The following is a 12,974-nucleotide window of genomic DNA, read 5'->3' as shown; positions in this document are numbered from 1 at the left end:
TTCATCATAAATCACTCCTTTGGGCTCTTCAATCATTTTTATTGCTCTTCTCCAAACTCTCACCCATTTTTCTCCATATTTATTGCTTTGAGAGTCCAGAACCACATTCAGTATTCTAGGCTTGGGCTCCTCCGAATCATAGAGAGGAGGTTGAGCATCGAACTCAGGGCTAGGAGTCCTCCTTGGTGCCATGGGAAGGGATGGTGATTTCTGTTCTCCACCTTGCCAGGCCACAAACACATTTCCACTCCACAGTCTAAGCAATCACTCCGAGATGGCTTTTCTTTTTTTTTTGTGGTACGCGGGCCTCTCACTGTTGTGGCTTCTCCCGTTGCGGAGCGCAGGCTCAGCGGCCATGGCTCACGGGCCCAGCCGCTCCGCGGCATGTAGGATCTTCCCAGACCGGGGCACGAACCCATGTCCCCTGCATCGGCAGGCGGACTCTCAACCACTACACCACCAGGGAAGCCCCGACCACTGTACCACCAGGGAAGCCCCGAGGTGGCTTTTGCCTTGATTTCTTTCTAGTTTCCCCTGTCCCATTGATTGCTATTATTAGTTAGCATTCATTGATCCCTGTCTTCCCACACCCTCCTCCACAACCCAGCCAAGGCAGAAAGTAATCTCTCAGCACCCAAAACAAAGTAGGAAGTTGCTTTTAAAAGGCGATAGAAGGGCTTCCCTGGTGGCGCAGTGGTTGAGAGTTCGCCTGCCGATGCAGGGGACACGGGTTCGTACCCCGGTCCGGGAAGATCCCACATGCCGCGGAGCGGCTGGGCCCGTGAGCCATGGCCGCTGAGCCTGCGCATCCGGAGCCTGTGCTCCGCAATGGGAGAGGCCATAACAGTGAGAGGCCCTCGTAATGCCAAAAAAAAAAAGGCAATAGAAGATGGATAGTGGTGATGGTGGCACAACGATGTGAATGTGCTTAATGCCACTGAACTGTACACCTAAGAATGGTGAAAATGATCATTTTTATCTTATGTATATTTTTTCTCCATGAAAAAATTCAAAAAAAGTAAAATGAATAAAATATAAAGCAATAGACAAGGTAACTATCTTATCCCAGTTGTCTGTGCTTGGGGAAAAGCAAAGATCTTAAAAGAAATGGTAATTGGAGATCAGGTGAAAATCCTTTGACTCAATGCCAAGCACTCCCTGAGTCGTTGCATTTCACCCTCTCTGACAGTACTGGTGAAAACAAGTTTCCACTCATATCAGTCTTGCAAAGCTCGTTGAGCTCTGGGAGAGCTACACTGGAGTGTGTGCGACTTCACGTGTCTCCAACAAAATCATCAGCTAAGTTCTATCTGTGGAATCCTCGTGGCTGATGGCGGTGTGAAAAGGAAGAGAGGGACAGCTTGATTCCCAGATCCCAGCTGGAGGCTTGGGGCTGCGAGTCAGAGGCATCACCTCTGAACTCGTAAATGGAGAGGAAGATGAGATGGACACCACTGGGATGGTGTAAACATGGAAACGCACAGTGACACGTTCATCCGTTTGCTGTTCAGAATAGAACCACCCTTTAGCTCTGTCCCTCTCCACACAATTGCTCCACGTCACGTCTGCGTGAGGGAGTGGTGACGTCCGGGAACTGGCTAACTCGCCGTCCCCTCACTTACCCTTGGTTGGTTCCCCATTCATTCCGAATGCAAAGATGCTTGTGCACTGGATCCTTCATGTAACCCTCGTAGCAGAGGCATTCCCCTTAGAAGCAGGGTGAGGAAGAAGAAAAAGAAACAAGAAGAAATTGATTAACATGTCTGTGTTGGAGAAAATTAATATGAAATGATCACATCAAACTAACACTGGCACGGATGAGACCATAAATCCTATTATACCATACACGCCCATCTCCACTGCCCACGTGAAGGAACACACCACCAATCTCTCCATTTTCACTATGTGATAACTTTCACTGGTTGAGGACACTAACGTTTACAAAGCACCTATTACATGGGCTCTGCAGACACAAAGTCCAAGAACTCTTTGAGCAAAGGGACTCCTTCGTTGTTATTTTCTCAGTGGCCAGTATACTGCAAGACACATATTAGATGATCAACACATGTTTGAAGGCCACATAAGTGAGTTATTTCATCAAATGTTTCTAAGAAATTTGAAAAGTACATATGATTAGCCATGCTATCCTGATGAGGGAAATCGAGGCTCAGAAGAATTAAGGGATCTAGAGACAGATTTAAATGGCAGAGTTAATAGTTGAACCTATGTCTGTCTGACTCCAGACCTTTTTTCCCAACCAGGCCATGCTGCTAGCCCAAGAACAACTGCTGTATTTAGAGGAGGCCACTTATACCTATCATAGTTTTATAAGAACTCTGGGTTTTTATTTTTAAGTGAAAATGGCTCATTATCTTGGTGCTGATAAACAGAAGAATCATCTATGTTTGTTTAGGATATCACTATGTTTCATTATCATTACTTACTTCAACAGTGTACCAAGAGGTCCACGACCCCTCTGGAGTCGTATGTGAAACTGTACATATGTGTATGTGCATCTTTCCTCAGCAGGCCTCCATAACATTCATCAGATTTATAAGCAAATCCAAGACCCCCAAAAGATTAAGAAGCATTGCTCTACTTAGTCTGACTTTGAAGAAAATTGTAACTGCTTCCTTATATTAATAATTCCTTAGGCAATGCTATGTATCCCTAAGCTACTGAGATCAGTTCCACTGAAGCACCGGTATTGTCTTTTTCACTGGCTGGTTATTTAATTTACAGGTAGTGAAAGAACAGAGTGTGACTTCCTAAAATTTGGAAGTTACAAAGGTGCCAGACCCTAGGGAGACAAAGGATAAGGTTTCTTTATCTTCCTGGGAAGAAACACTCAAAAAGGATATAGATGGAATAATAGCTTTGAGAGCTATTTTCTCTTTTCAAAGACAAAAAACAATAAAAATGAAGTGAAGGGGCCTCACAGTTATGGCGGCAAGGACTGGGTAGGCTCTGAGCAAGAAGTTTTTGTTAGGATCTAAGTGCATCCGTTCTTGTTGAGACTGACCTATAAGCTACTGTCCATCAGGGTCTCACTAACAGATAACACTCGTCTTCCTCTCCAACACCTGCTCAGTCAAGGTGCTGAGGAGTGGAGTAGAAATGAGTAACTTAGTTTGGGAGGGATCCACAGGGAGTGTTAGATCAGTATTTTGCCTCCTGTATGACAAACTCAAGCTTCCTTGCGGGCTACATTCACAATAGGGTGAAACTTATTGGCTTCAGTGGTGCTGAGCTGTATCTAGGAGCGGTCTGGGAGCTGGGAGTCGAACATAGGAAAACACAGCTTCGGTAGCTGATGATAAGGCTTTCAGGGGAAGGCTGTTTCTCTGATAGAAGGAAAGATAACGAGGGCAAGGACCAGAGGCGGGCAAAAGAAGCGAAGTACCAGGAGCCAGGCTTCATACCGTATCAATTCCAAAGAAAGCATGGACTCTAGGCTATAAGCTACACAAGAGCAGGAACAAGCTAGATTTTCCTATATGTGAGGAGACCTTTTATAAATACTGTGTAATGGAAAATAAACAAATAAAGAGTGTGTCCCAAATTTATAGATACCATCACCACCACCTCTCCCCAAGGTGCCAATATCAAGCCAACTAATGGGTCAAGGACCCAGAAATGATTCGCCCTTAAGGAGATCATCTTTCAATTTCCTTGTGGACATTAGGCATGGATATGATATTACAAAACAGGAAGGAATCTCAAGAGGTTGTCAAACCCATCAGTCTGACTCTTACAATGTTCTTAACTGGATGGCTTTGACAAAAAAGGTAGTCCACCTTCCACACCCGATATCTAGTTACCACAACACATGTAAAAGTAAATGCAGTAACAACTCAGAGCTCGAGCAGAGCTTGATTTTCCTAATGCTGGCAATATCTACCATTTGTACCTTTCTCAATTGCCTTCACAGTCATTATCCCCTGATGAGATTTCCATCATTCATTACTACGTGGGGACACACTACTGACAAGAAGTAAAGCTTTCCTCCATATAATGTTATACGCAGCCCGGAGTCAGAGCAACAGAGACATTTTTCAAACATATCATGTTAGAGTTTGAGGATTTCCAAAATTCGTCTCTTAAATCATCCTCATTTCCGGAACTCACCAAACTTCCCTCTTCTGTATTCCTCCTCAAAACCAGTCTGGCCATCTACATTGAAAGGAGTTCAGACTTGATGAGGGAAGTTGCTATGGCAACCAACTGCTAAATCTTGACTTTAAGAGGGGTTTCGTGCAAGCACAGGCTCTGACTGTTAGCTGTGAATTTTAAAGACCCCACAAGGGTGTTGGATGCCCTCCTAAGCTAGAAGTGTTACAGTCTCTGCATCTGCTGTGACAGATGGCAGGGAACACATGACGTGCCGACTCTGTGGTGGTGCTCATAGGAATCCAACAGAGAGACGTGTCACGGCCACAGAGAAGTGCCCAACTGGGATGGAGCGTGCCCTGCAGGAGGCACTCACAGACAACTACACTGCCAGAGAGTAGAAGCCCACCCAAGAGATGATCTGTGCAGGGCCTGGAGATGCCTACACTGGATCTGTGCTCGGTACTCTGGAGGCAGATGCTAACAGGCAGTGCCTTCCAGTCATTTCCCATTCCACAGATGGATGGAGGCACGCATCTCATCGAACGACTGAAGAAAGACCTTGAAGCTAGGGCTCCTCAGACATGACTGGGCTCACAGACATAACTACAGATCAAGGCCAAAAGTCCTGATCACCTCCATCCTTCAGGTAGCAGTTGGCTTTTATTAAAGTCAACTGGGTACGCTTCATCCAAAAAGGGAAATCTTTGTCAGACATCTGGGCTTGAATAATATCTAATTGCCTGGTCTCCTCTCCTGGGCAGACATCAGGCAAGAGGTAGGCTCAAACAACCCCACACAACTCTGGGAGGGCAGACAGAGGGAAATAGGCCAAAAGTACACCTTGAAGGCAGGTGCTTTAATTGAGCCACAAAAGAGAGTTTGGGATGAGTGGGCAATCCAGGTGGCAGGAACAAAATGGGAGCTGTGCTACCCCACCTAACTAGGTTCTAAAAACCAGGGAAGACTAGAGAAAGAGAGAGAGGCCCTTATTCAGAGTAAGGAAAGGGGAGGAGGGCTAGAGTGAGTCTGCAAAACTGGTCCAATGCCCCTCACCAGATTTTACACATTTCTTCATGGTTGGGACCAGCCTATGGAAAGATGTGGGACAGAAGGAATTTCAGTGACCATCTTGGATGGTGATTAAAACTTGATTTAGCTTGAAGTGCATGCTCCTTGCAGACTCATAAAAGCTACATACCTTGAAAAGGGCAGTGAGGATCTGTGGCCAGAACTGAAGGGGGCTGTGAAATCAAGCAGGTGTGTGAAGCCTCCACAGCTGCCCATATGGCGGAATAAAGGCCAGGAATGCAGCAGAAAGAGAAGTTGCTGAGGCCAGTTAGTCTGTGTTGCCCTCAGGAAACAAGCCAACATACAACCACCACAAAAACCCTTAGAAAGTACAGGAAAAGTCAACCCCTGGCTGGATCCATCCGGGCATTAAGCATTACAATTTCAGTGGTTTGCTGTTAGCCCCACGTGACCAGAGACACACCCAGGGTTACTAACCTAGGATGATCTGAGAGAGGATGTCAGTGTGCAGTTGGCAGAGGGCTTCCGGGCTAAGGGCTTTAGGTACATTACGTCCCTCCCAGATAGCACGTTGCTAGACTGCAAAAGGGAGGCTGGAGTGGAAAATGGTCTCAAGTCTTCTTCCAGCTCCAGTCCTTCCGTAGATTCCTGACACATCCGCAGAAGGTCTGGGCAGCCACCTTCTATAAACTGTGCCAGGGTGATTGATATAAAGAGGGCATAACAATGCTTATTTTTCTTCTGTCCTTTTTCTCCTTCCCTAGTGTGTCAGTTTTCTATAGCTGCCATAAAAAATTATCACAAACTCAGTGGTTTAAAAGAACAGAAATATATTATCTTGCAGTTCTGCTGGTCAGAAATCTGATACGAGTCTCACTGGGCTAAAAACCAGATGTCTGTAGCGCTATGCTCCTTTCTGGAGACTTGAGGGGAGAATCTGTTTCCTTGCCTTTTCCACCTTCTGGAGGATGCCCACATTCACTGGTTCCTCAACCTTCAAATCCAGCAATGGCTGGTGGAGTCCTTTTCATGTCGTATCACTCTGGCCTCTTCTGCCCCTCTCTTCCACTGTTAAGCACCCTTGTGATTACATTGGGCCCACCTGGTTAATCCAGATACTCCCCTTATTTTAAGATCAGTTGTCTAGCAACCTTAATACCATCTGCAACTTGCATTCCTCTTTGCCAGGTAACGTGACATTTTCACAGGTTCTGGGGATTAGGTCGTGAACATCTTCGGGGGCCCATTAAGCCTCCTATCATACCTGGTACTCTGGACCTCTGTGCAGGTGACGAGTAAACACACACTTAAGTTTGAAACACGTTGGAAGGATGCCTGAGGAGAGCTTCAGGCACTGGAGGGTGCTCCTTTGCAGTGACTGAGTGCCTGTTTGTGTGTTTGTTTGCATGTGTGAAAAAGTATACACGTGCACTTGCACAGTTCCACCCATCCATGTGGGCAGACCCCTCGGCATGGCTGGGAAAGCACATGTCCTAACACCATGACATTTCCAAGTGAGTTAGCTGGAGGACTGCAAAAATAACGTCGACTTGACTTGCAGCCAATGCCCACACTCAGCTCTTTGGAGAAAGGCTTTAGGATGGAGTGTGGGAGGCGATAAAGTTTCTTACTGACGAGCATGTGGGATGGCCACATCATCCCAGGCACAGACAGAAGCAGGGCAGGAAGGGGGAGGGTTTCCAACCCCAGCATTAATGAAAATGGAAGTCCCTGCAGTATCATTTCTCAGCGGCTACCCCGGAATGAAGATGTCGCACCTTAGTTCTGTGGTGGGTTCTTATTTTTAATCTCTCTCCCTGGCTTTCCAGTTGGAAATTCATTAATTGTCACAGACACTGGGAAGCCACTAGCAGGGGAGGGGCTTCCCAAAGTCATTTTCAGTAAGGATTAGAAATGAGATATCCAGGAGGGATTGAAGAGGTGATGGGAGCTTTGCTATGGACAAGCAGGTTCTTCAGCTTCTGGCTCAGGAAACAGTGATGCTTAGCAACGGTGATTGCTTGAATAGTGTCACAGTGACAAGTACGTTGGCTCTGACCTGTCCAGGGGAATTAAGCAACCCTTTACAATCCCACTTCTGCTCTGATTTCACGGTAGACAGAACACCGACTCTGCCTTAGGTAGCTGTGGGGCTTCGGGCAAGTCGTGTAACTTCTTGGGGAATTTGAGCATTGACCTAAAGGAAGGAGGAGTTTATCTCTAAGACCCTCCAAGCTTAAAACACCAATCCCTCTTTCCACCTGTAATTCAAAGTGCTTCCTGTTCTTTAAAAACCTCAGGTGAAGCTTCCAAGGCCTTCTGGAGATCATGCTTCTCTCAGAAGTGAGTTTAACAAGTGAGGTGGTCCAGGGTCTCCTAATCCAAGTCAGAGGGGAGACTAGCTCAGTTGCATGGAGAAGCTCCACCTCTGAGACGAGCCTGCTTTTCTCTCCCAAGCCCACTGGCTTTTGGGCATGGTGCACGGCCCATCTGTCTAGTTTGGTGTTTGCCTGACAGCGTGGGAGGAGCAGCAAGTAAGCACAGTCTTAGACATCATATGTTTAAAATGCTGTACTTTCTCCTTCATAGGGGGACCTAGAATCTCTGTGATGGGCCCACGTAACAACAACTTTTAGACCTATCAAGGTGAACTTTTGACGTTGCAGTTACCTGTTACTCCCCCAGAGAGCTACAGCAATGGACTGTAACACAAGTAACAGCTAGATCTCTTGGAGTCAACCTCTACTAATATCCTTCTACCCCGGCACCTACATCTCTGTGTGTGTGTGTGTGTGTGTGTGTGTGTGTGTGTGTGAGAGAGAGAGAGAGAGAGAGAGAGAGAGAGTGTGTGTGTGTGTGTGTGTGTGTGTGTGTGTGTGTGTGTGTGTGTGGAGGAGGGGGGCTGTAAGTGAGGTACAGAGAGCTGGAAGACCTGGCCCTAGACTCCAGCAATGTTTCACTTGGGGATCTTAGGCATCTTACCACTCCTCTGGGAAGGAGCTATCTGTGGTACTGAACCTACTGGAAATAGGTCTTTATAAAGACTACCATAGAGGAACCCCTTCTACAATGAAAGGGCAAAGCAACCTGGGATGAAGGATCCATACGCCTTGGAGCTCAAGAAGCACTGAGAGCACCCCAGTACATGCTGTGTATGAATTCAAACCCCTTCTCTCAGAGCAGCCCCAGCCCCCCTAGATAATATAACAGCCTGAAAGATGGCTATACCCTTTGACCCAGTAATCTCTCTTCTGAGACTTATCTGAATAAAATAACTTCAAACATGCCCTACATTTATGTGGAAAGATATTCATTTTAGTAGTGTTCATAAAAATTAAAAATTTAATGCGTCTTACATGTCAAATAATAGGGGACTATTTAAATAGGAGCTATGATATAGACCTACAGTGGAATACCAAATGGCCATTAGAATTACGTTATTGAGGATTATTTAGTGGTTCTGGAAAATTCCCATGACAGAATGTTAAGTGAAAAAAATCAAGAAAACTCTACTGGACTTGGTGTGCTTACAAGCCTCTAAGAATCAGGCATAGATAAAAGATCGGAAGGGAGGAAAGACATTAAAATTTTTAAATTATTTCTGCAGGAGATAGAATTATAGATGATTATCATTTTCTTCTATAAGCTTTTCTAATTTTCCCATTTTTTAAATTAATTAATTTATTTATTTTTGGCTGCAGTGGGTCTTCGTTGCTGCACGTGGGCTTTTTTTTTTAGTTGCGGTGAGCGGGGGCTACTCTTCATTGCCGTGCACGGGCCTCTCATTGCGGTGGCCTCTCTCATCGTGGAGCACCGGCTCTAGGTGCGCGGGCTCTAGAGCACAGGCTCAATAGTTGTGGCGCACGGGCCTAGCTGCTCTGCAGCATGTGGGATCTTCCCGAACCAGGGCTCAAACCCATGTCCCCTGCATTGGCAGGTGGATTCCTAACCACTGCGCCACCAGGGAAGCCCCCCATATTTTCTACAATAAACATGCGTAAAAGTTTAGCCCCCTTGGCTGATATCCCCTGACTGGAGGGCACATGGGCTGTGGAGGTCATCCCGAGCTGATCTGTCTGGCTTGGGGCTACAGTTAGGAGGCTTCCAAGGCTTCTGCCAGAAGATGACCTCACATTTTAAGCCAGCCAGCTCAGGGGCTCACCCACATGCTGCCAGCTTGCACAGTCTCGGCTCCCAGGGGTAATGGGTCAGTTGGGAGGGATGGCCTGGATTTTGAGGGGTAGTTGCAAGAGGCATGAACTCTGACAGTTACCCTCTGCCCGGTGCTCCCGCCTACCAGTTTCGGGGTCACACTGGTGTTCACAGGGGTCCAGGAGCCGCCGGGCACAAAGGTCCATGGCCCAGGGCCCACTGGAGTTCTGCTGAGAGAAGAGAACCACTTGGGCAGGGTTCAGCCAGTCGCTGGCATCCAGCTGGCTCCCCTCCAGCAAGATGAAGCGGCTCCCTGCAGGGGGAGAGAGAGGAGGCATGCCCGTGTGTGCCCACAGCACACACACACATTACTGAAGACAGGCTGAGCGATGCTCTGCAGATTAGCCCCCACCCGAGGTCATTACTTCTACCAATCCTGGCCCGCCACGAGCCACAGAGCAAGGGATCAGCGGATGGAGACTCGGCCAACACTTGGATCTCCCGCCATATCATCCCCTGCTGCCTTGTCCCATCCCATGTCTACTAGTGTGGACCCAAGGGATACAGGGACAGAGCAGCTCTGTGATGGCCGTGGCACGGCTCCATCAGACCCTGGCAGTCGTCCAAGGAACGGAGACCTGCTGCCTGTCTTCAGTTGCCATGAAAATAAATAGCAGGCCCTCTAACACTCCAGACAGTCCCCACCTGTTTTCAGCCTTACGGCAACCAAGAGAACAGACATTAACAAGTCAATTAGGTGCTCTGGGCTTAACTAATTCAGGGACTCTCAGAACGTACATTATTCCCTCATTATATCAGGGTCCCCCTGGATGAAAGTAAATTATTGCTTCAGAGTTCTAGGCTCATAGCAAGTTACTGCAATTAGGAATTTCTCACCAGGCATATCAAACGGAAACGTGGCTAACGCTTAAACATTCTACTACTCCACTTAGCTTTTCCCCATTCAAAGGCTAAGAGAATCTTGGTGTCTATGTACCTATAGCCAGTATGCCCTGCATTTATCCACAAAGACAGGTGCTTAATTAAAAACAAACAGAAATGGGAAATGGGCATAGAAAGGAGGAGGTGATCTGTTCTTTTTTTTTTTTTTAACCTGCTTTCTGATTTCATCAGTGGACAATCTAACTTTGTCCTAAGTCTTTCTTATCCAGCTTTATTTTTTCCTCACTAATAGGTAACAGGGCTCCCTGGCTTGTCTATATTTTCCCTGCCTACCCTGAAACATTCTTCTCGGGGGAGGGGCAGAGGTGGCATCCTCAGAGGTGGACTTACCATCAGCGATCAGGTGCTCGGGGACGTGCAGGGTGATTTTGACAACGAGAGGGCAGCTGACGTGAGAGGAACACACAAGACCGATCACGCAGCTGGTGATGCTGATCAATGTCAAGGTGGTCTTATTCACAGGACTTCGGGGAGAGCCCACTGAAAATAAGGCAAAAGCAAGACACTTGATGGGAAAAATCTTGGTAGTGAAGGGCCATCTCGGCCTTTTGCTGCCCAACCTGGAAAACAGGGGAGGCAGCTGGCAAACCCAGCCCAGGTGGGAAATGTGTCTAGTGCGTGAGCTCATTGGCTTTCACCCTCATGGAACACCATGTCATCGCCTGGTGTCAGAGGGGACTGGGCCACTGGTGGTCCTCAGAGTCAACAATGGCCAGCTGTGAGCAAGTCTTCTGCATGCCTCCTGGTCCAGGTCACAAGAGAAATCATAAAGGAGGGCACTGTCCCCCTCTACTCGCCTGGCAGGGCTGCAACCTCTTGCTCAAGGGTGGTGGGAATGCTTTTATCCTACGCTGGAACTCCCTGCACTTCCCATGGCTTTCCACAGAGGGCGCTCTCACCAACCAGCTTCTCCACTCCTGGGGTTCAAACTACCTCTCACCTACTCTGTGGGTGAGAGTCCAGGGCTTGGAAGGAGGAAAACAAGGAACGTCTGCTCTATACAAGTAGAAGATATTGTCACACCAGAAGGCTCTCCCCAGTCCTGCAGTCCTTGGGGTAAGGTTATAAATGGAAGCTTAGGGAGAAAATATGAAAGCTGAGGGATAAGAAACACTTCCAAGTAGCTGGGGACAGGGCTAAGAAGGGAGGTTTTGGGGGTGTTTGTTTGGTTTTGGTGGAGAGGACAAAATGGTAGTAAGAAGAGGGACCTTTCACATGGAAACAGAACAGATGTGGGAAAGCAAGAAAGCAAAGCAAGCTGCCGACAAAACGTATGAATACTTTGGAATTTTCTTACAGTCTGTGTTAATATTTATTATTGATAGCAATGAAAGGCATCTATTATGGCTGGCAACGTGCTAAGTGTTTTACATACACTATTTTAAATATTTGCTTCCTTACAATAAATCTATGAGTCTGTACAGTAACTACCCACTTCATAGATACGGAAAATAAGTCTCAAAGAGATTAACCTTATAGTGATAGTTAACACTTATGAGTAAGTGTAATTACCTGTCAGGCACCTTACACCTGACATATCAGGTGTCTTACGTGTCTCACACCTGGGCATATCATTTAACGATGACAGCATGATGAGGCAGCTCCCACAGAAACCGTGCGTTAGGGAGGCTATAGGGGCATGTCCAGGGTCAAGCAGCTACTAAGGAGGGGAGCTGGAATCAACACACAGATCCAGTGAGGCTACAGCCCCTAGACAATTCACTATTCAATCTCTGGGTCCAGTGGAGTCTTTGCAATTGCCGTTCTCAGGAACACGGGAAAAGATGTGGTCTATGGCTGCACACATCTTTTCTGCGAGCAGATCCCCTGAGTGGGTGTGTTGGCAATAGCTGGGAGGGAGTGATTGCAGGGTGGCAGGTGGCCTCTGGATCCCCTGTCCCTTGCTACCTGGAGATTTTCTATTCATGTTAGTACCCTTTCAACACGGAGTCTATTTCCCACACTTACACATTTCTTCCTCCAGCCCATACCAGGCCTGAGCAGCGCCCAGATCCGCCACCCGAACGGCCCTCAGGCACTCAAATGCGATATCCAAAACTGGGCTCTTCACCCTCCTTCCAACCCTGCTCCCCCTACCATTTCCACTGCCCAGCGAATGGCACCGCCTTCTACTTGGTTCCTCAGGCCCCCACATGCCATCATGTCTATCTCTTCCCTCTTTTTCATAAGTCACCCCCACCCCCCACCAATGCCATTAAATCTTTTTTCATTTTGTGCCCCAAATTTCTCTTGCTCCATCCTCTGCATCCCTACCTTGGTCTATCATCTCACCCCTGGACTATGGCAACAGCCATCCACCCAGTCTCCCTGCCTCAACTTCCCCCTGCTCTCACCTATCCTCCACGCTGCCTTAGAGGGATCATTCACGAAGCAGAGCAGACCAGGGCTTTGCTCTTTAAAAAACCCTCAATGACTCCAACTGAAGTGTCAGGTCTAAGTCCTTCAGTCAAAGAAGATCTCCTGATCTTCCAGCCTTATTTCCGAAGCAGACCACAGGCTGCCCCAGAAGCTTTATTCTAGTAAACTATTTCCTGCTCTCTGACTAGACAATTATTGTTTATGTCCCTGTGACTCTGCTCATACTATTTCCTCCTCCACAGAATGCCATTTTGTCACCTTGTCAGCCTGGTATACACCTACTCTTCAAGTCTCAGCTCAAACAATATCTCCCTGTAAACACTTCCCTGAAACCTTCA

General features: G+C 47.3%; 1 protein-coding gene across 1 annotated transcript in view; it reads right to left on the bottom strand.

The window, feature by feature from the left end:
* The window catches only part of ASTN1 (astrotactin 1), a 163,783-nt gene extending 151,371 nt beyond the window's left edge, over positions 1–12,412 (bottom strand). The window contains exons 1-3 of the mRNA XM_089901297.1: positions 12,226–12,412; positions 10,588–10,737; positions 9,416–9,607 (exon numbers count right to left, since the gene is read on the bottom strand). Coding sequence (XP_089757423.1) covers positions 9,416–9,607; positions 10,588–10,737; positions 12,226–12,412 — 529 coding nt within the window. The remainder of the gene's footprint in view (positions 1–9,415; positions 9,608–10,587; positions 10,738–12,225) is intronic.
* Positions 12,413–12,974: the final 562 nt, after the last annotated feature.

Source organism: Delphinapterus leucas, chromosome 1, assembly GCF_059928025.1.
Source record: "Delphinapterus leucas isolate spDelLeu-1000000601 "Yukka" chromosome 1, BTC_Dleu_Yukka2, whole genome shotgun sequence".
NCBI classification, from domain to species: Eukaryota; Metazoa; Chordata; class Mammalia; order Artiodactyla; family Monodontidae; genus Delphinapterus; species Delphinapterus leucas.
Note: the sequence above shows the minus strand (reverse complement) of the source record. Positions and strands in the feature narration are given on the sequence as shown.